The 23,274-nt window shown below is 41.7% G+C and overlaps 1 protein-coding gene across 6 annotated transcripts in view; it reads right to left on the bottom strand.

Moving 5' to 3' along the window:
- Positions 1 to 23,274, bottom strand: part of CYFIP2 (cytoplasmic FMR1 interacting protein 2) — a 61,581-nt gene that overhangs the window by 12,962 nt on the left and 25,345 nt on the right. For 5 of the 6 annotated variants that reach the window (XM_053377113.1, XM_053377111.1, XM_053377109.1 and 2 more), the window contains 16 exons: positions 21,063 to 21,180; positions 20,174 to 20,293; positions 19,822 to 19,947; positions 19,162 to 19,328; positions 18,141 to 18,288; positions 16,479 to 16,632; positions 15,882 to 16,038; positions 14,729 to 14,825; positions 14,543 to 14,619; positions 13,834 to 13,942; positions 12,831 to 12,950; positions 11,142 to 11,341; positions 9,933 to 10,020; positions 3,993 to 4,136; positions 3,257 to 3,347; positions 2,135 to 2,265 (listed from right to left, as the gene is read on the bottom strand). In XM_053377113.1, the coding sequence (XP_053233088.1) occupies positions 2,135 to 2,265; positions 3,257 to 3,347; positions 3,993 to 4,136; positions 9,933 to 10,020; positions 11,142 to 11,341; positions 12,831 to 12,950; positions 13,834 to 13,942; positions 14,543 to 14,619; positions 14,729 to 14,825; positions 15,882 to 16,038; positions 16,479 to 16,632; positions 18,141 to 18,288; positions 19,162 to 19,328; positions 19,822 to 19,947; positions 20,174 to 20,293; positions 21,063 to 21,180 (2,047 nt within the window). Of the gene's footprint in view, positions 1 to 2,134; positions 2,266 to 3,256; positions 3,348 to 3,992; positions 4,137 to 9,932; positions 10,021 to 11,141; positions 11,342 to 12,830; positions 12,951 to 13,833; positions 13,943 to 14,542; positions 14,620 to 14,728; positions 14,826 to 15,881; positions 16,039 to 16,478; positions 16,633 to 18,140; positions 18,289 to 19,161; positions 19,329 to 19,821; positions 19,948 to 20,173; positions 20,294 to 21,062; positions 21,181 to 22,848; positions 22,854 to 23,274 lie in introns of those variants that run through there. The other variant, XM_053377115.1, reaches the window with a different exon arrangement.

Raw genomic sequence — 23,274 nt, 5'->3', positions numbered from 1 at the left:
CAAAGAGGCAAGACCTGGGAAGCAATAATGCTGGAGGAGACTTGAGTAATGGTTGGCAGCAAATTCTGCATGAGTCTACAGGGCGGCACAGCAACAAAGTAAACCATGATGGCTGCAGGCTGCATGCAAAGAGGCAAGACGCTGCAAAAGGGGGAGGTGCCAATATATCTCTGTGCGAGGACACATTCAGAATGCTGTGATCAATTCTCCAATCACCAGCCATGCCTTGTAGTGTCAAAAATACGTGCACAGTTCCCTCATCTAAAGCCTTCGCTGCTTACCAAAAATAGCACAATGAACGTCCTAGAAGATGGGTTTCAACTTCCATTGCAATACTTAATAGTTAACTGTCTAATGGTATGTGACTGCTTCCTACTTTTCAAGAAACCCCATGCTAAATGTCCAATCTCATCTCAAAAACAGAGGGGAGGCCTTCATTGCTGACTATGGCAGAAGGAATTCTCCTTCCATGGCGGGCAATGAAGAAGACGTCCGTCAGCCCACATCTCTTATGTTTAACTATCTGTGCTCTGTGGCACATCCCAAGCACAAGTTAATAGATTAGTAAATTGATAGATTAGTTTGTCCTTGGAAAAGGAAATGGGTTTCTTTCTTTTTTATTAATCATACAAGAAATTAAGTGGCATTATGATGTTCAGGAAATCATGAATTCAGAAGGTCTTTGTGAAAAGACCACTCTATGATTGGCAAAACCACTAGTACTCTGGAACTTTTATCCATAATAACAACAACAACAACAACAATAACAACAACAGTGAAATTTAAGAAAAGTAAGCTTGTGTCGAAATGTTCTCTCTTCAGTCACAAGCAGGAAATATATAGACACTCGTAGAGGAAAAATTAATAAATCAGTCATATCGAACACAGTAACCAAATTTGTATTGGATTGAGTTATGTGTGCCTTTATGGCCATCAGAAAGTACAAAGGAATGATTCATTTTACATTATTTAATCCAAATCTTCACTGATGAACTTAGAACTGAGAGAAAGACTGGATAGGTTTATTCACATACAACACATATAATTTCTGCTGATCATCCTTTCCCAGAATACTTGTCCTTGGACTATGACCCTGATGCGCTTACCTCCATGCTGCTATTGGCATTTTGCTCCTATATCAAAATAGTATTGGCTCCCTAATACACTAATGATGTGTCTCTACTATGAGAAGCAACTCAGTGAATAAGTATCCAGTAAGGGGGTGGGGGAGGCTGTTGTGCACATTCAAGTGCACGTTAACATTATGCAGATCGGAAGGACCAACATAGCCACAATGGGAGAAAATGCCGTTCAAGAGAGCTATGATACAGTCAAGCATCCCAAGAAGACACATTCTTCCTCTTAAGAGAAGATGGGATGCACCAAAAGGATTGGGCTGGGCACTAAGGGATATCCAGAAAGCAACTATCCGCACTCATGATTTGGTTCTGGTGCTAAACCAGGTGTGCAGGAAGCAGTACAGTGGAGGTACTTTAAGAATTCAGGCACTGTGTTTGCAAATTCAAACAGCAATGTCATGCAAAGTATGCAACCTGTACAGATATCAATATTACTAGCAATCCTGAAGTGGGGTCTATAAGAACAGGCAAGGGACCGGCAAAGGATGAAGTCGAAGGGATACATAGACTGTTTGGATTAACTCCGAGCAGGGTACATACCCATACCACATAAAAATGCCATGCAAATGAGAGTCCCCAAACCCCCCTTTATCCCTATAGCTCCATGCCATGTGTATGTAACACACTAAATCCACAACGAAGCCTCATGATGATCTGTTCTTCCAAACCAGTTAAAAGCACAGAGCCTTTCTGTTCCTGAAACCACTCCACAATCCCCACCACTTTCATGTTAATTTAATTCCCACATGCCACGGTTTGTACATTCTGATTTCCACCAGCTATCTCCTCAAGTCTATTCTCATTAAAATGGCTTTACAACCGATGCCAAACCATTTAAACACACACACACACACACACACACATGGTGCCACCCTCATTAATTAAATCACAGCTGCATCAACATATTAACTGAACTGGGTGAGATCATCTGGTTGGTTGGTTAATTTATCTATTTAAAACCCTGCCAATTTTTGAAAGAATTCATTTTAACTCACCAAGGCCTGCTCTATGAGAAGGCAGAAAAGAATGGCATTACCCACTTCTCTCAGACTCTGGAACACATCAGTCTTGAGCTCTGCATACTCAATTATGTCCTTCAGCTGGTGATGGAAAAACTCCAGGATTCCTGGTAAGAAGCAAAAGAGAAAGGAAGAAATTAACTAGGGATCGATATGATAGGAAAGAAGGGTACCAACTGCGAAGAGCAAGTTGGTGTTGCCTTTGGAAGTAGCTGTGGTCCTGAGCGCCTGCCTCATACACTCTCCTTTCATTTCAACCTTCTTAGAAGTCTATGGCTCAGGCTGCTCCACACCTGAAGAGCAATGCTGTGGAAGGACGCTACTGACAGCCAATCATACCCGGAAAAAAGTAGGGGAAAGAGAAAGATACTCCAGATGCCTCTGTTTCTTGTGAGCTCAAGATGTTAGGAAATACTACTTTCTCTAAGGCCCTGTACAGAGTAGGCAAAACAACAATAACAAAACCACTGCAAACTAGAGGATTCCTATTTGGAATTTAGTGACCTTCTAGTCCTACATTGTGGCCCAAGGGCAAGCTGGCAGGAGCTGAGAATAGCAAACAGAGAGGGCTGGAGCAAACTTATATAGCCCCATCAATTCAGACTAGGTCAGTATTGACATAACATGTGCTGACATGCTGATGCTGGTGTTCCACCACCGTCCAGGCCAAATACAACTCCATCCCCACCTGAAATCTCTTGAGGTAGGTGGACAGAACAGCTTTCTTGAATGATAACCTGGCTATCTGCTCCTGGCGGGATGTCAGCATGGACTCTCCATAATCTTTAGTCTTTTAGGAGACTTCTCCACACATCGACATCAACAAACTGAAACCACAGGAAAAGGCAGTGCGGTGTAATGAACTGAACACTGGACCTATGCCAAGGATACCTAGGTTCAAACCTCCATTGTTATGAAGGTTGCCTTAGACAAGCAACTATCTCTTGGCATAACTTATTTTACAGCAGGATAACCGCACATAAGCCATCCTGAGCAGAATGGTGAAAGTGCATTAATACAAATTTCACAGATAAAAAAGATGCACATAGGGAAGAACTGACATTGACAGCCATCTCATGAAGCATTCCAAGTACCAACCTGGAGATCCATACTCATGCCTTGGCAGGCGGCAGATCTTTGGCATCACCTCTATCAAGGTTTTCACATACTGAAGGATGGTCCCTTGCAACTACCAGAAGCAGAGGAACACAAAGGTCAGCTCTAGAAGATCAGCATAAACTTGAAAGCTTATTCTGTTTTACAAAGTGGCCACAGATGCGGTTATGAAAATGATTTACAACAGTGGTTTCATTTTTTTAAAAGTTCTAAACAAAGCTTCAGGGGACCCTGGGGAATGGTTGTGGCTCAGTGGTAGAGCATCTAGTTCAGTGGTACAGCATCTAGGGATGGGAGAGGACAGTGTCTGAAATCCTGGACAGCTGCTGCCAGTCATCACAGAAAATATTGAACTGGAGGGAATATTGGTCTGACTCAGTATAAGGCAGCTTCCTATGTTTCTAATTGCAAAGTGAGGTCTGGGGAGATCAGAGAGAGACTGATATAAATGTGCACTGCAGATACAGGTCCAGGAACATCTTCCATTTCCCAAGTTCCTGGTGCTTAATTTTGTTCTCATTGTCTTTGCTCCAATACAATGTAATTGTCCAGAACAGAATATTTTCAGTGGAGATATTCTGCCAACCCAAACAGGCATCTCAATGTAATGGGAATTATATTCTAAAATAATATACATTTTATTTTTAAAATGTATTGTTCAATATACAGAGTTGTTTTGACTTCCTGGCCTGAACCTCATCCACAACTGCACCATTACCAGGCTCTTGACGATCTTCAGCAATTCTTCCATCACCACAGCAATCCCTTGGTACCCAAGGAGCCGGCAGATTGTCTTGAAATGAGGAGGACCCACAAAGTTCCGGTAGGAGCTATAGATGTGGCTATAGGCAATGTTGAGTGGCTGTGGGGGTGGGCAAAAACAAAAACATTACTGGATCTTCAAAATATATTGAACAGCTATACAAATAGTTTGAAGCTTGCAGATCACTAAGTAAACATTTTCCTATTTTGCTAATAATATAACAGAATCTAGTGGTAGGCTGACAGAGAATTTTGAATTCTCTGCACAAAACTCTGGAATCTCTGTCCAAAAGCAAATGCGCCTTTCATGCAGTGTTCTTTTCCCTGTTGTTATCTGTGTTTCTTTGCCAACTCTGGACACATTTTTCTTAGGCTGCACTCCTGTACACACTTTCCAAGAAGTGAGGTCCACTGAACTCAACATGTCTAACTTCTGAGGAGACATGCATTGTTCAATCTCCATTTATAAGGAAAGTTAAATGAACAAACTGTGATTGCAACACCATTACTACAATAAGACACTGGATGTTCACTTCTGTTTAACATGTCCGACAAGTACCCTTTGGCCTTCTGTTGGCTTTCCTTGTATTATTCTAACATCATGATTACAGCCTCCTATAAATCATTAGCTTGTGCATCAATAAGGTACTATATTTTGATATCAATGAGATAATGCAATTAATGTGGATACTGGAGTAAATATAATTAACATGATTGGCTGGTGCCAAGCAACGGTAAATTGGGTCATGACATATAAACAGAGGACTCTTTGCTTTGTATGTTACTTCATTTTCATGAAGCAATTTATGGAAGATTGGAACACCAGGTGTGTTAATGGGAGTGTCCAAGTGAAATCTGAATAAGCAATAGTGAGAAGTGCTTTGCTATAGTCCTGTTTCCCAAGACTTTCATCATAGCCTTGTTCAGACAAGTTCAATCAATACGCAGAGTGAGCGAGGAGCAGGATTGTGTGAATTGACCCTTCACCTCAACATTTTGATCAGAGCTCCTGATCACAGCCTATGCACAACTTTCTAGTGACGAGGTGAAGGTAAAACAATATATTTATAAAAATTTAAAAATAGTTCAAGAAATGCACATAAGGATCACTTTATGTGGGACAGTGATGTTAAAACAAGTAAATTCTTTAAAAATGTGTAAAAATAATTACAAAGATGAGCACAAGAAGTGTAGTTAAATTTCTCCCTGTATTAAGTAGCATAACAGTTTGCAGCTATTACAAATACGACAGCATGTGGATGCTAAACAGCTGATGAATATTCAAAAGTGGATTTACACACTGAAAAAGGAAGACTGCAGCTACTGAACAGAAAGGGATATAGCAGCAGTGAATCAACATGTTCTTCTGTGTGGGAGTTTTAGCAGCTCTTTGTCCCTCCCTGAATTCATATGTAGCAATAAGCAATGGAACAGAAAGGAATTAATTCAGTTGCTAATGGATACTTGTGCTTACTTCATATTCCTGGAAAATAAATATGATGCCATTTTTACAAAAGGACCCCAGAAGTACTTGCAGTTCTGAATTTTCAGAAATTGTTTAAAACATGGAAGGCATTATGTATCGCTGTTTTTGAGGCTGGAATCCTAAGCACACATTCCTAATAATAAGCTCACTAAACACAGTGAGACCTGCTTCTGAGTAAACATGCATAGGATTGTACTGTAAGATTGGTTAATAAAAAATAACTACTGCTGATCACAGAGCTTCAATTCTAGTTGTGGATATTTTTGGATACAGTATTTTTGGTGTGGATTAAAGAGAGAGGGGCACAGAGAGTGTTTAAAGAGTGCTCCCCACTTTACCTGATTTCACTTATGTGCACAGGGGGCCAGAATGTTACCCCCACATAAGTGGGGAGTCATCTTTATAGAAGTATCTTATATATATTTGAATCCCTACTCTGTTTCACAGTCACACCAGAGACACTTGACATCAGCTCCACACCTTATAGCAAAGGCAGAGTGCAATTTCCTGTACTGCTACCAGGACAGACAGAGTCCTTAAATTAGGAAACAACAGAGAATACCACCCATTCTTCTTGCATTGGGTAACTAGAGACTCCTTAAATCAGAATTACTAATGTTATGCTACCAGTATCTTTTGGGTGAACAAACTCATGAAAACAATAGTCATGTGCTATATTTGTACATATTATTTCCTGTTTTGATGGAAAGTAATACATTCCATTTTTTTAACCTACAATGGTTGCTGCAAAAGGTGCTATAAAGGTGCATTTACGTGGGTGGCTGGCTGGCTATTTTCTCTTGACAGTCATCTCTGACAAACAGTTTCCTACTGCCCTGCTTATAAAATAATAAAAAGGAACCTGAGCCATCCAAACATTACTACGGTATTTTAATTTCAAGTAGAGTGACAAACAGTAATCTACAGAAAAAAGGAATAATTTTTTAAAAAGCTCGTCAGTTTGCTCAACAATGCTTTAGAGAACCTAACATGAGAAATACCTAGTGCTTTCCAAATTTTCTTTATATTTTCCTGTGGATACATTTGAACATAGGAAGTCCCTAAGACTACAGCATGCAATTCTGAACCTGATCCCAGTCATCTCTCTCTTCCTTTCCACTTATATAAATGATAGAATTGTAGAGTTGGGACCTGGGGGGGTCATCTAGTCCAACCCCTGCAATGCAGGAATCTCAACTAAGGCATACATGGTTTGCTTAAAAACCTGAAGGAGGCCGTTCCACTCTTGAACAGCTCTTATTGTCAGAAAGTTCTTTCTGATGTTTAATCAGAATCTCCTTTCTTGTAATTTAGCACCCAGAACAGCAGAAACAAGCTGGCTCAATCTTCCATGTGACAGCCCTTTAGATGTTTGAAGATGGCTATCGTATTTTCTCCCAGACTCTTCTTTTCCAGGCTAAACATGCCCACTTCCTTCAACTGTTTCCCACAAGGTTTGGTTTCCACACCCTTGGTCATCTTGGTTGCCCTGCTCTGCACACGTTCCACCTTGTCCTTCTTAGATTGTAATGCCCAGAACCGGATACATTACTCTTGGTGTATTGATTTTCACATGGCAAGAGTGTTCATCAACTGTAAACACTGAACTTTAAAATGACTAAAACAACAACAACAAAAAGATCGACCTGCAATTCATCTAAACGGCTGTTGGTTGATTTGCTCCTGTTACCTATGTTTTACTGCAGCCCGTAATGTTCGAGTAAGTCCATCACTCCAGACTGTCAAGTGTATTTATGGAAGAGACATGTAGGCATTTCTCTACTGACAGGTGAAAAACAGGAACTAAATCTCAAGAAAATAGCTGTGCTTGACAGCCCCTCTCATCAATCTGCTTTGGTGGGTAAATTTTACTCTTCGATATACTAGAGCCAAAACTAATGAAAACCTGGCCATATACTTCTCTGGAGTCAGCACTGCATCCTAGATCCATCACCTGGGGTCCACTGGGCATGTGGACCCCAGGAGAGCTGCCATGGAAATGTGGTCCTCAGTGTTAAAAAAGGTTTCTCCAGCCGTCTTACACAATGAAGGGCTGCTTAGAATGAATAAATAAATAAATAATGAAAATACAGTGGTACCTCTGGTTACGTACTTAAGTCATTCCAGAGGTCCGTTCTTAACCTGAAGCACCACTTTAGCTAATGGGACCTCCTGCTGCTGCCGCACCCCCGCCACGCGATTTCTGTTCTCATCCTGAAGCAAAGTTCTTAACCCGAGGTACTATTTCTGGGTTAGCGGAGTCTGTAACCTGAAACGTGTGTAACCCGAGGTACCACTGTATACCAAGCAAATTAAGTGCTATCTTTACATGAAGCAGGTAAAATGGATCAGCTTCTGTTGGTGGTGGAGCAGGAAAAGCGTTTGACCTACACAAAATTCTTCACTCTACAGAATGGGAACTTAGTGGAGGAACAATCTATCTGCTGTGGCCCCCATGTGGAGGCAGCTGCATATTGCAGTCAAGATGGTAGCATCTCCATACTGCAGGTTTAATATGTGCAGGTGCTTCCACATCAGTCCCAGACCGTCCTCCTTTCTGTGACATGATGAAAGTGCATGAAATTATGCATGGATAATTCTCCTAGGCATTCAATGAAGGTGAAGATTAAAAGATAATAGGAAGTGCTTCTTCACACGGTACATAGTTAAACTATAGAACTTGTGACCACAGAAAGCAGTGTTGACCACCAACGTGGATGGCTTTAAAAGAGAGTTAGGCAAATTCCTGAAGAAGGCTGTTGAAGGCTACTAGGTACGATGGAGGACTTCATGGTCAGAGTTACTAATGATTCTGAATACCAGTTTCTGGAAACTGCATAAGGGGAAGAATGCTCTTGGGCTCAGATCCTACTTGGTTTCCCACAGGCATCTGGTTGGCCACTGTGAGAACAGGATGCTAGAACAGATGGCCCAGCAGACTCTTCTTAAGCTTACTGTGTGAAGAATCTCTATGCTTGTGCTGGAATAGCCTGAAGATCACTACTGAAGTACCATGGAGACCTTCCATCTGATGTAGAGGAACAATGTGTCATGTCATATTAGTCATTCAGATGGTTTCAACTGGTCTGTTGCTGGAGTAATGTGTAGAAAAGATCTAAATCTTGGCTAACACAGACAATAACATTTCCTATCAATGTGACTTTGCCGTCTCTGCAATCAGATAGTACCATAGTGTTTTATTTTTTAAATAATCACGTTTCAACTTTCTATAAAGCAAATATATGGAGTCATTAGCTCTGATTAAAAACCCAAGCCTAAAAATACAGATTGTGATGATCCAAAGAAGTGATCGGAGCACACCAGGGTGGGGAACTTGAGGAACATGTCTACAGTTGGGGGTCTTGTTGTAAACGCCTTTTTCAATTCCCACTGCAAAGATATCAGTAGTGTTATCAAAGAAGTTTCTGTCTTCAGCAGTTGGAACTGCTACGGCAACAGCAATGAGCAAATTTCCTGCTGTGCCTGCACCCTTCTCTCTCTGTGTGTACACACCTTTAGATAATGGCCACTAACTTAATGATTTTAGTGAAAAACATGCTTACCATGTTTGCCTCAGTCCAAAGCTCTACAGATGCTCTGATGAAAGAATGAGCTCCAGAATTTGCATTGACTTTTCTTTCATTGTAGTGTTGGGGAAGGGCTTTGCATGTGGCCTAACACTGCTTGCTATGTACATTGGAACATTTTTAGCCATGAAACGAACCTCAGGTTGGAACAGAAAAATGTACAGGAGTCAAGAATCTGATCCTGCATTGTGATTGAGGGTAATTCTTAAACAACAGTTTCCCAGGTCTGATGTCATGGGAAACCATGGTTTTGAAAACCCACAAATGCAGGGTGCTTGAGAACAAGGCAGAAGTGGGGTGATGAGAAGGAAGCCATAATTTATTGGACTGGGATCATTATGCATGAACCAGGCCCATCTGTCTATAGTAAAGGGGTAATGGATAGACTTCTCCAAAGCTTGTTTTTATTAAGGAAAAGCCAATAATAAGGAGAAAAGGAAGTTGAGACAACAGGTGGGGTGATGGATATTGCGATATTTGTCCAATGATAAAGGGACATTATGGGAGGGTTAGTAACATTAACATTTAAGCAAGGCAATGCGGTAATGGAGCACTGATGCAGACAGTTTGTGCAATAATGTGAGGACTGCACCAGCCCCCTGCTGTATTTCCTGGCACAAATCACATGGAAACTGGCCAAATGGACATCATTTGTGAAAAATGTCTCACTGACCCTCAGATACACTAATGTTACAGAAAGCCGCAATGCAGTTGCTACGCTCTGACATTAACTGAATTAAGGTGCATCTTTCATTAAATCATTCATTTAAATGAAACTCCTTCCAAACTGGACTCTGAATACCCAATATGTTTCCTGACTCACCTTAGATCCATAAAGATAGTACGGCTGGACGTTGGCTGGTTTATCTCTCTGGGGTTCTTGGGTAAATGGAATGGCTGTCCGTACAAATCTGGTATTTGTGAAAAAATGGAAGAAAATGGCGTCCAAAGCTTGTTTTGGAGTAGATGTGTATCGCACTATGATTCCCTCCTTACATTATTGCTTTATGCACCAAGTTAACTAATTATTTTCCTACATGAACTGGCAGTTTACTAATATTTTCAGTCTGAAACAGTATTTTCCTATTTTTATTGTATTCACCTACCAAATATAGTGGAAAAAACCCCTTTTATTTTACTTGTGAAATGAACATTTCTAACTGTTAATACCAATCACTAGAATTTCAGTGTTACTGAAAATATATTTTATCATAAATGCTTTTTCAAAGAACTATATCAAACAATGCTACATATTTTTATCCGCAGTTTAGTCAATAAGCTCATTATAATGTAATATAATGGAGTTCCGTGTCTATTATAAATTCTGTGGGCTGTATCCAATGGTGTAGAAGGCAGAGCTCAGTCAACCAACCTTTCTCTTCCTCTCCTCCCTCCTCTAGCCTCTGAAAACCCTCTTGGGCGATGCGAAAAAGGGCTGCAATATGAGGGAGGAATTATCCAATATCAAGTGGAAGGATTTTGGTCCAGTAGGACCCCTGCAGGGGCTGCAGGGGGGGGAAGAGAGAGATCAGCTGTATGCTTTTTGTTCCCACAACTTTGGATAGAACCCCATCACATTTGTATACAAATATTTACAGTATCCTCTAAGATTCCCACATTAACCAGCTTTATGTGACCCTTCCCCTTCAATCCAACCCTGACAGCTTAATGAGATGTCATTTTTCTGATCTAAAAATAACTATGCCGAAACCCTGACCAACTCAAGAGCAATGCCTATAATTGTTTTTAGTTTCAATACTCTATTGTGAAATTGATTATGTGTAACCCACCTTGGTTTGGGTCAAGAAGGATGAAAAGTATGAGTCTTGAAATGCACCCATAACCTATAACTAGCCTTCAAACTGCACCTCACTTTGAATGACAGAACTGTAGAGTTGGAAGGGACGACAAGAGTCTAGTCCAGCCCCCTGCAATGCAGGAAACCTTTGCCCAATGTGGGGCTTGAACCCACGACCCCGAGGTTAAGAGTCTCACGCTCTACCAACTGAGCTATTTGACATTTTCTTCTTACCTGTTAGTAGACCCATTGTAGCAGTAATTAGGTAAAAAGTCAAAGTTCAGCTCCCAGAAGACATGCAGGGTGATGCGACCATAAGGAGCCGAGACATTGTGATTGGCCTCTCGGAACATGGCATCGAAACTGTCCAGGGTCATGTGCTTGCACAGCAGTCTGTGCGTCAGACGGTTTATCTCCAAAAGCCACTCAAGCTCCTGCACCCAAAGAAAGGAGTGGGCACTTTTCTAACAGGTTGTGGACTGAAAACACCATACATCTGATCTGAACTGATGCCAGGGGAAGAATTATAAAGACAACACAATATTCTTAACATTTATATTTATATCGCTTACTTACATCAGCTGACTAACCCTTACAAAGCTTATTATTGTACCCATTCTGCAAACTGTAGAAGAAAGGGGAGACGCAGGCTGAGACACAGTGACCTCCTAAGTCCACTGACTGGATTCATGGCAGAGACAAGACTTAAGGGGTTCAGGCTGAATTTTCACAAGGCAATCTCTTAGCCATTGTATCATACTTGGCAATTGCTTAGTGACCCAACTATTTGAAAATCCTCATACCCCAGTGCCTCTTCTTTGCCAAGAAAAGAACCAATAAATTTTATCTACTGTATTTTTCTGCCTATAAGACGCCCCCATGTATAAGACTCCTCCCTATTTTGGGGGACTCAATTTTAAGAAAATGAGGGGAGATAGCCCAAAGTTGTTGAGCTTCTCCCCCCATGCAGCTGCGGGCAGCAAAAACTCCCTAGATTGTTTCCCATGTGCAGCGGCATCAGGGGAAGTTGTGCTCCCACCTGCCAGCTGGTTGGCGGGAGAGAAACTTCCCCTGATGCCGCTGCGCGCGGGAAACAATCTAGGGAGTGTTTCCCGTGCACAGGGGCACTGGGGGAAGCTGTGCTCCCACCAACTAGCTGGCTGGCAGCACACAGCTACTCCTGCCTGCACAGCTGCGGCCAGGAAACACTTCCTAGATGCTCACTGCGGCATCGGAGGAAGTTGCACTCCTGCCAACCGGCTGGCTGGCGGGCATGCCGCTCCCCCCCATGCCACTGTCCATGTATTGGACGACCCCAGTTTTTTGACACAATTTTTGAGTCAGAAAACATCATCTAATACACAGAAAAATACAGTATGTTATGCTGAATGCCCAAGGTGTGGAGGCTATCAGCAACTACTGGAGGATGTTGACAGTTCTTCCCCCATCTGCAGATAAGTCCAGTGAATGTAGACAGTCTTCTACGGCACCATTCTCAAAAGATGCATATAGGATTGACAACTTCCCTTTCTGATTCCTGACTGTAACATATACACGAGAAAGACCTGAATCTACATACTGTGAGCACATTAGTAATAAGAGAATAGACTCCACTGGGGATTATAAATGTACTAGAGATGCAATATTTGTGCATTGGGAAGCAGGTCTTTCCATTCTGCTTCCTCTCCTTAATCCAGACCTGAGAGGGTCTTGGGAAAGATCATATGGTGCCCAGAGGCATTCTGACTATGAGACCATGACTATCTCGATCTTCTCTCCACAGTACAGCTGTTCTATGTAAAAACTTACAAAAACAAAGAAAGGAAAAAATGTGTTGCGGTTACTACTGTTGTTATTTAGGAACACCCCACTCCAACCTGCATCATGTCATCCAGCCTTAGTAGAGCCACTGGGAAAACTTACCACAATGGATGTCAGATCCTCACTTTCAAAGCGACTAATGGCCTGGTCTAGTGATTTGTACATTGCGGCTGAGATACGCTGAGTGATGAGTCTATTTAGGTCGATGGATCGGCCCAGCAGCTGTGGAAGTCACAAGACAGACAGCAAGTGAGAAGGTGATTAAGAAGTGGTCCTTGATTCGGAATAACTATGCAGAGAGAAAGAACTAACTTGTACCCCATATGTATGAGTTGGCCTTTCTATACTAAAATGGGGGTAAGGATTTTGATCCATTCATTTCAGCAGTCAGGGAAAGCCCATGCTTGCAAAGGAATATGCACAAGGATCTGCTTCCTCCACTGTAGTAAAACTGAGGGTAAGGGAGTAATTTTATACATGAAGTGGAGCTTCAGTCGGTAAAAAAACCCCTGCTGGCTGGGGCATATGAGCGAGAAGGGCTGTAGCTCAGTATCTGCTTTGAATGCAGAAGGTTCAGTCCCACATCTCCAGACAGGGCTAAAAGAGAACTCTGTCTGGGAGGCTCCCAGTTAGTGAGCAAGACAATACTGAGTAAGATGGACCAATGGTCTGACTCAGTATAACGCAGATTCCTATGTTCCCATTAAAACAATAAAAAGGAGAACAAAGAACGCTTCCATATTTGAAAGTATGCCATGAGATGAATGGATGAGAAATGCCAACCATAACTGTCCATTCTACTAAAGCCCATTATTTCACTAGGGATAGAAATCATATTATGAGTAGATTCACACAGTTACTTTTAAGGGCCAAGAAATTTTTGTATGTGTGTGATGCTTCTCACCAAGCAACTACAAGAGTACCTTTGGCTGGCTTGGGATCTGAGATGTGCTATATGAAATTATTTAGGCTTTCATATTTACATCTCTGTGCATGGCAGAGATTGGCAACTCAAAGATGTCTGGAATGTAAACCTGATGTACAACTCCTCCCCAGCTGGCAAGCCAATATAAAAGAATCTTGTTGCAACTGACTTAAGTTGTACCTGGACATGTCTCTGTTTGAGCAACGTTTCATAGCGGTTGGATGGCGGGTAAGGTATAATCACTCCATAATTCTTACATTCAGCCCGGAATCGTTTATCCAATAACACACTGTAATTGGAAAGCAACTTGTCAATGCTTTTACTTGAATGGCTCATGAATGGCTCAGTTTATGTTATTAACAATATTTCACCTAAAAGTAGCGCTAGGCAATAGGTGGTGAACTTGATGCGCCCCAGAAGTCCAACAGAGTCTGGAGGTCTCCATTTGGCTACCCCATGCTATACACATTCAGCAAGGGTATCTGAACCATCAAATTGATTGTGGGATTTAGTGCATGAAAAAATCTGTAAGTTACTAACATAGAAGTTCTGTTTCCATGATGCAAAATTTGGAACAGAGGTTAGGCAACATATTTTGGATACGTGACAATATTTAGTTGTTTAAAAGGTAGTTGCCAGTCAAGAGTATGCAATACAGTACTAAGCAGTTCGTGTTATTAACATGGACCATTTTCAACTCTGTGCTAACAATCTCCTCTCATTTCCCAGCAATGTATATTTGTTGTGATCTCACCACCTGCACAAGCCATAAGATCTTCAGATAAGGAAGCAGTCTGTCCTTTAAAGAAGTACATAGCAGCTGATACAACACAGTTAAAAGCTTGCCATGTTTTGACAATTGAACCAAAACCATGCAGAAGTCTCCTACCTGCCAGCCATTGCTTTATAGTAAGCAAAGATCTGGTCTGCCAATTTGTAAACAAATTGATCAAAACACAAGTTGACCTGTCAGAAGAGTGAAAGAAACAGGCTTTAGGACCAAAATGCATAAGACTGGACAATTGTTTATGAAGTTACTAGAACAATTAGGTAAGAAAAAAGAAAATAAGCTCACTTCTGCTTCAATTTCATCATAGAGAAACTGCTTTTTAAACTTGGTCAAAGCATAATAAGCGCTGTCGTTGTAGAGGTCCAATGGATACAGCACATACCTGCAATGAAAGAAACAGGCTTAGGACATGCCAGCACAGTGTTTGGGTATGACAGTCACCTCTGTTTCTTTCTTCTTTAAAGCAGAAGTTCTCTGCCTGCTCACTTAGCACTAAAGCCAACCTGGAGTGTGTAGAATCTTGCCCTCAAAAGTATTTGTATATGAGCAAGAAGGGAAAGAGCACATGGGAAGCATGGGTAGGGGGGGCATGTCCAAGGGTGCAAGAAGTAGGAAGAATGGCAAACGGGAGCCAGTGACGGCAGACAACGGAAGACCTGATAGAGATACAACCAAAAACTGTCCTTGGGTACAGCATCTGCTTTGCATGCAAAAGGTCCCAGGTTCAATTCCTGGCCTCCTCAGGAAGGGCTGGGAGAGAACCGTGCCTGAAATCGGAGAGCTATTGCAAGTCAGCATGCACAATACTGAGCTACATGGGCCAGTGGTTTGATTCTGAATATGGCAGCTTCTTGTCAGAGAGATCAGGACCTGCATTTCGGTGTGCCATGGACACTTTGTAAGCATGTGTTTAAAAACCAACCAACCAAGCACACCCAGTGGAAACTTAGTTTCGTGCATAAAATGTAATCAATATTTACAATTTAACAATGCATGTTATTAATCCTCTGACTTTTAAAAACAAATTTCTTCACACACACAAACTGAAACTGATGGAAGAGTTTGAACTACCCAAGTGAAACATACCCCCCTGCCATAAATCAATCTCACTTGTTTCACAAGTTCTAAAAAGACCAGAGCAATGAATGCTGATTTTATGTATCACCTGAGGATCCCCCCATTAGGCAAAATATCTGGCTTACCCTTTAAGCCAGTCCTCATTGCCACCCACCCATTCTGATGGCAAAAGGAGACAATGTACCCCAAATGAAGTACAGAAGGCATAGTACCTGACCTTAGACACTAGGCCACTATTTCCTTTTACATGCTAGAAGGAATACATGCTACAATAAAGACAAATGCCTTCAGTTTGCCATCTCAAAGATATCCAACCCATTTATTTCCACAGATGCATTCCACAACATCCTTGAGCTCTTACTCCATCATAGAAGGTTCTTTGGTTTCCAGGATGTGATCTGTTAGAATCCAAGGCATAGACATCTCAATAGGGAACTGAATCCGGCGGCCCATGGTCAACTCCAGAAAAAATTCCCGGAACCAAAGCTGGGATAGGTCACAGCATTGTTGGAGGGCCTCTACAAACACAAATAGCGAAGGAAGGTTTAATACTTATGAAGGATGAGCAGAAGGCTAGTCTACATCTGCTATTATAAATTATAATATATATCAGATCTAAAAGCATATCCGAGTTAAGAAAAGAGTATGTACATGATATATGATTTTTATTTTAAGATATAAATATGCTTCATGGCCATAAACTACTGTATTCAAGAAACCAGTTTAAACACACATGCTAGCAATTTCTGGCAAGGTTCACATCCAGATCTAAAAGCACCTTAATATGAGCTACAGCAAAAGGGAGAGATTGCCCCAGATGCTACTATCCTTTGAAATGTTAACTCATATAAAACATGTATTCATATCAACAGAAAGGCTGCCTGAGACGCTACTATCCTTGACGTATTACACACACCAAACATGCATTCATATCAAACCTGCGTCTGTTACTACCTACCACTAATGTTGAGAAGATGAGTGAAGAAGAAGGACTGTTTGTGGAACTCTTCAATGGCCAGAACTATTGGTCCATCCAGGCTGCTCCTGAGAGTCTTCTTTGAGCCACTTTTGTCTGCAATGAGCGATTCCAGCATGGTTCTCACCATATAAAGCTGCAAGAGGAGAGCAATTATTCTTATTATGCAGGCAACCCCCCATTTACGTATGTTCAATATGTACCTGACTGTGCATACAGTCACAATAAAATTTACTTCCAAGTAAATTGCGCCAAACCCAGAAGTGAATTTTAAAATGGCAAAAACGGCCCTAGAAAGGTCAGAAGAGGCATGGAAACAGCACCTAGCAATCCCAAGAGCCTTTGAAAGTGCAATCCCAAGAGCCCTTGCACCAACCACTGATGCCTATGGAGGGTTGGGGTTTGAGCAAAGTTTGGAGAGAGCTACTGAGGTGGATGTGGGTGGCTGGTAAGTGCTGCTGGATTTTTTAAGGGGTTTTCAAGAATGTTTGTAGTTTTTTCCAATTGATTTTCAAATATATGCACTTTCACTGATGCATACCGTGCCTTGGAATTTAACCCCTGCATAAATCTCCTACAGCTAACAACTGCTCAAGTGTGAGTTTATCTGTACTTTTTCTTAAAAACCTATAAACAAAATTCCAGCTCAAAAGCTTGTGGGCAATTTATATTTCCCATGCCACTTAATTGCTTTGCTCAACCTGGAACACTGTAGTACAGCTCCCATCAGCCCCAGACAGTGTGGCCAATGGTCAGGGATGATGGGAACAGGAATCCAAAACATCTGGAGAACACCAGGTTGGGGAAGCCAAGTAAGAATGGAGATCTGATTTCATCCTGGACTACTGTGTCTAGGTGATTGGGGGTGGGCAGCAAGGATGTGCCCTCTTCTGCCTCTGCGTGGCACAATTGCCAGGCTAGAAGCAGGAAGATCTGTAAGTGTGCCGCCATGTTGATCCTTAGCACTGGGTTGCTGATAATAACTATACAGAAGCAGACACCAATAAAATCGCAATAAAATTTACTTCCAAGTAAATAGCTCCAAACCAATGAATATGAAAGGTCCTGTGTGTTATGTGTTGATTGGAATATATCTTGTTCCTCAGAGAACTACTGTGGAGTGGGAGGGGAATGAAAACACCATTTCCAGCCTCCATGATGTATACGTAATACTCCAGCATCATTTACTAGTTTTTCATTTCTGACAGTGCCAATCACCTATCAGGTGAGAGGATCTAACCAGACTTCCAGAGTACCCAAGATGTGACCTACACCACCTGAGCTAATAGTTTTGATATCTGTTGGTCAGGAGGATCACGGCTCCTTGAAAAGGAAAAGTGCACAAGCAGGCTGATGTTACTGGAGAGGCTTCTCCTTTTATAACCAATGTGTTTAAGGCTGAACTGCAAGCCAACTGCACGTTTAGAACAGCAAACAATGTTACGAACTGCAACCTCCTACTTGTGCAGAACAGTGTGATTCACAGAACATAATTCACATATCAAATAATTATACATGATATAATTAAGACAGTGTGACTGGTGTTAAAGAGAAACTTTAAAACAAAAGCATTCTAAATGTTTAGTTTACAGACACAACATCTTCGAGTCCCAAGCTGCTCTCAGCAGAGAAGGAGGTACATACCTGTGTGCTAGAAGGCCCTACAGCTCGGCGTGGGACCTTGATATCGAAACCGCCTTTGGGGTCCTTCTCACCTCTCAGACAGGGGTCATTTGGAGGCTCACGCCCTCCCTCCCAATCACAGATTGTCTTTCTAATTGCCTGGAGGACACTAGGAAGATGAAAGAAATTTGATTCAACTCTCCACTGAATAGGGCCTGGTAAATCACTGTTTCTTCAGACTGGCCTACCTCACAGGACTGATGCAAAGATACAATTAATACAGGAGCAGTGCGGGTCTTTTTAAAAGCCTTGGGGCCACAGCGCATCATGGGAAACCTGATAGGGCCAGTGGTACTGTGGCCAGAGGCCAAAATGGGTGACACAGCTTATGTGATCCTTACCTTCCAGCCACAGGAAAGTCAGAGTTTTATACATAAACAGAAGAACTGTATGCATGTGGTCCTTTGGAGTTTATTAATAAAGCAGTTTATTAAAATACATGGGAATGTTGGTGTTGTCTGTTTATCCAATCATAATCATCATCATCCTGCTATGGTTTCACACAAGCCCTTGGACAATAATGCAATTGTTGGGGGATTGTGAACCTTTGTCTTTATTGCTTAGGAACATCCTGAGATTATGGATGCAGGTTTTAACCATGTCAATAGCTGCTATTGTTCTTTTCTTCCAACACAGCTCTTGAGAAACAAAGGTACATTTAAGAGTAGAACTAAATTATGATTGACATGGAGTTGCCACTAAACCCATGTCAAATTTTCCCTCCCTCCCTAATGTTCAGAGATGCTAACTCCTGCTGTGACCTCATTCAGTTGTGTGTTGCTCCACCCCTATCAGAAGGAGCCAATGATATGGAACATCAGAGGGGAAAGGCTTAATGTGATAATGTCACAAAATGGATTAACTCTGGGGGAACTGCATTCAGGGCTGCCATTTTTGACAGTATTGTGTTGAGTGCAGCATCTGGTTTCTCCCTTAAGAGTTCACAGCCAAGTTTTGCTTGTATTGGGAAGGCCGGCCTCACCTGATTAGGACATTCTTCTTCTTCCTGACAGCTTGCCTTAGTGGCTCTCTCAGTGTCACTTGAGCAAAATCCTGCAGAGCTGCATAGATTGTGTTCCTGATGGCTTGGTTGAAAACACTCTCCATGCGGCCCATGAGCACCTGCAGACCTTTTATCATAGCAATCACCTGAGTAATTAAAGATAAAAAAGGATCCTTTATTTTCAATGCCCTCATGCAGTAAAGGGAAACATGCCAAGTCAATTTCCCCCCACTAATGTTTGGATTGCTGAATCGGAGCAAATGGGAATCTGTAGAAAACCCAAATTGCCATTTGCTCTGATTCAGCTTTAAAGAGCAGGTTTTCATAGGAAAAGCTCTGGAGAAAGAAAAAGAAAAAAGATGCTCTGACATGGAGCTTTAAAGCATGGGCATGTGCCTGGAAAGAGCATGGAGAAAACTAAGTATGGATAAACCCTAACACTGGTAGTGTTTAGTGGGACTGGTGTTGTTTTACCATGTATACAAGCCCTTACAGATAAAAAACATAGCAGAAACAACTTGGCCAAAGGAGAAAATGTTTAACCCCAAGTATACTGAGCCTCACATGCTAGCACTCCAACCACCCTTTTCCAAGAGACATTTGCCACTTTGAACGTATTGGGACAATGCAGCCACCCACCTCCACAAACGCAAACTTCTCCTCACTGGTGTAATTGTACCGTGTGGCTCTTTCGTACTCCTCAGCGGTGCCTGGGCAATCTTTGTTACAAAACTTATCAGTAGGATGGACCAGCTTCCAAGAATACTGAATAGAGAAAACAAAAGCAGATATTGTTCAAACACTGCTTGTCATTTGAGAAAAATCTTAGTGAAACCATTTCACGATCTCACAACTCCTCCACTGTATGCAAAATCCTTGCTTTATTCACGTTAAGTTTTGTGGCGTGGTAATCGATGGCCACCAATCAGGCTGAATAAGAATTAAACACATCTGACACCCTGAGTATTGTACGGCTATAGCCACTACTTACCACTTCCATAACATGTGCACTCCACTTGGACAGAAGCTGCAGTCCCCGTAAAGCCAAGTCAAAAAGCTCCCTGTATTCCTCATCTGACTTCTGGCTGTCCAATCCTGAGCCAGTCACAACCTGGAGAACATCAGATAAGTACCTCTGTCTGAGGGACACATGCCTATTGTAGCTTAACAACTGCATCTTATCCGATGCCACTATCATATCTTTTTAAAAAAGCATTACCCTCTCCCTTAACTGAGTTTCAGGTCTGAGCAAGAAAAAGTAAACAGTTGTACAAAAAACAGAGATGACAGCCCTGAAGAAAAGGGAGCTGGTGCAGAAGAACTGAGAGAGACATGGTGCTAAGTGGAAAACGAAACAGGAATAAACTGGAACCTCAGAAAGAGGCACATTACAGAGTGGGTATGGACTCTGTAATGATGGTGGGTATGGAGGATGAGTTTTGGCCATTCTGCATTTGTCTTTAGGTTGTAAAATGGTTGCTTTTGATTTTGGGGTCTTCTGCAACAGAAAAGCAAAAAGTTCAGAGAAAGGTTGAAAGTATGCGGCAGTGGGAAGTTTACAGGAAGGTTAAAAGCATGGCACAAAAAGTTTAGCCTAGGGATCTGGCAAGTTAAAAAAACCAGAAACACAACCAGGATGCTACTCTCCTTTGGGTTGGCTAAAAGTGGGTAGGGGCAGTGAAAATACTGAATAAAGTAAACCCGGAAAACAGAGTAGTTAGCCCCCACTCTTGAGGGGTGGTTTTATCTGCACTCTAACATTACAGATGAGATTTACCCACTAAGCATTTCTGAGCATTTCCCCAGGTCCACATCCAACCCTTCCCCCTTTCATTCCACAAATTGCTCCAGGGCCTTTGTTTCCCTCCATGGAAGCTTACCTCACTGTTGCTGTAGCGAGCAAGTTCGGAGATGAAGCGGATATGGTCATCTCGGATCTGAACCATCTGCTCGCAGATATTGTACTGGGGACTGATGCTGCTCTGAGTGCATGTCCACCTGGGCAGAAAACCAACGCCTTTATGTGACTGGGTAACACTCAACACAGTGGAGCAACAGTTACTGCTTGAGACACTTTTGCTCCATCACTCTGTAAATATGTCAATTCTTTCGCTTGTTGCTTCACCCGGTCAACACATGGGAAAGCGTGCTTGTCAATATCCCTCTGGATGACATGTTACACAGCCAATTACTTACCAAGGGCAACACTGTGGCCTCATCTTTCATACCTTCATGAAGCATCTATAATGCACTTATTTTGCAGTCATGGAGAAAACTGGACTGACATGAGAGAAAAGGGAGACTGGTCTTCAGCATCTCTTATTGTGAATGTATGACTGGAACCCAAAAGCAGCAGCTGGGAGAAGTCTCCTAAATACTTTGTCTTATTTGAAGGATTTGAGCCACTTTTTAGGGCTAAGTCCTCACAAATCAATTTAAAATGGAGTGAGAAACAAGGTACAAATAGTCGCAGCAGAACCAGTGTAGAGATTAATCCAAGCTGCTGCTCTGGTATCAATTAAAGGCAGCGTGAAAAGGAAGCCTTTGATGCCACGGTTGAAGGGACAAGATACAAGTTTATTGAAGGGGGGTCTATAGTTTTGGAGGCCATCACTGACAATGCCCTGTACACGCCAACCTAGCTGATTTTAATGGTGGGAACTTGAGGAGGACCCCTGGGACAGATGTTAGCATACTGCAAGGATTACAGGGGTGAAAGTGGTTCTTCAGATAACCTGGACCCAAGCCACTGAGGGCTTTAAAGGTTAAGACCAGCACTTTGTGTTGGGACAAAAAACCTACTGGTATTCAGAGAAACCGGAACAAATTTGTGCATTCATATTTTCTAGCTCCCACGAAAATCCAAGTGGCAGAAGTTTTCCACAGCTGTAGCTTCTGGACCATCTTCAGAGCACGCTGCAGTAGCCCTCATGTGCTCAGAACAAAAACAGCAGCAGCAACAAAAAGTAACAAAAAAAAACCCATTCCACAAACTGAGTTGCAGGGTCTGTGTGTATTATGCCTATATTATACCTATCTGGCAGAAATGAATCATCAGAGTAGCTCTCTGTAAATGAGAATTTGAATGAATTAATTCATTGATTCAGTTCAGACATCACACCAAACCATGGTTTATTCCTACCATGGTTTAGAACCCAAACCATGGTTTGATTTTCCAAATGTACAGGCAAATTAGCTAGTCTGCTCCCCCAATTTTTGTTCTGCACAGGCCTCTAGAGGTTTGTTAGTTTAGACATCACATCAAACCACTTTGATGTATGTTTTTAATTCTGGTTTACTGGCCGATTTCAAACTACAGCTTGTCAGTTTGTACATCACACCAAAACAACAGTTAAACTTTTTGTATGATGTTTGAATTGAATCACTAACATTTCCTGTGATAAATGTGCATTGTTTACAGATTCAATAACTGGCCGTATAAATGCTTAAAATAAATAAATAGGTGCAACAAGTAAAAAATGACACTGTTTGCATACCACAGTAAGCCATTATTGATGACTTACCAAGAATGAGGAGTGTGCTAGTACAAACTGCACAATTAGTCAGGTGCAAGAAGGAACAACAAGCAATGCAACTTAGTTTGTCATTATGTTTGAACCAGGATCATGGTTTGTTCCTCCCCCCAAAGCAAGCCTAGAACAAATATTGGATTTGTTATTGTGGTCTTTTCAGAAGAAACAAATGACAGCCCCAGATTTGGACATAGCAAAAAGCCAAGTTTCATGGTCTGTTGCTCCTATTCACATAAGAGGAAGAACAAAGTGGGAGTGATTAGGGTGTGTGCACTAGAATGCTGCTAATTCATGATTAAGCCACCAACCATGGCTTACCATGATGTGCAATTTGGCCGTTTGCCATGTTGTTCCACTATTCAAAATCTGCTAGGTCTTGTGGGGTTTTTTGGTCATTAGCTATTTAAAGATACAGATACTTTTTTTATCCTGTTTTTGGACTCTGAACTAGCTCTCTTCAGTGACATTTTGGTAGATGCATATATGTTAACTATGTTGACGGTAGATGACCATCTCTAATTATATCTTCAGATGTCACACAATCTCAGTATAAAAGCAT

Source organism: Podarcis raffonei, chromosome 2 (assembly GCF_027172205.1).
Source record: "Podarcis raffonei isolate rPodRaf1 chromosome 2, rPodRaf1.pri, whole genome shotgun sequence".
Taxonomy (NCBI): domain Eukaryota; kingdom Metazoa; phylum Chordata; class Lepidosauria; order Squamata; family Lacertidae; genus Podarcis; species Podarcis raffonei.
Note: the sequence above shows the minus strand (reverse complement) of the source record. Positions and strands in the feature narration are given on the sequence as shown.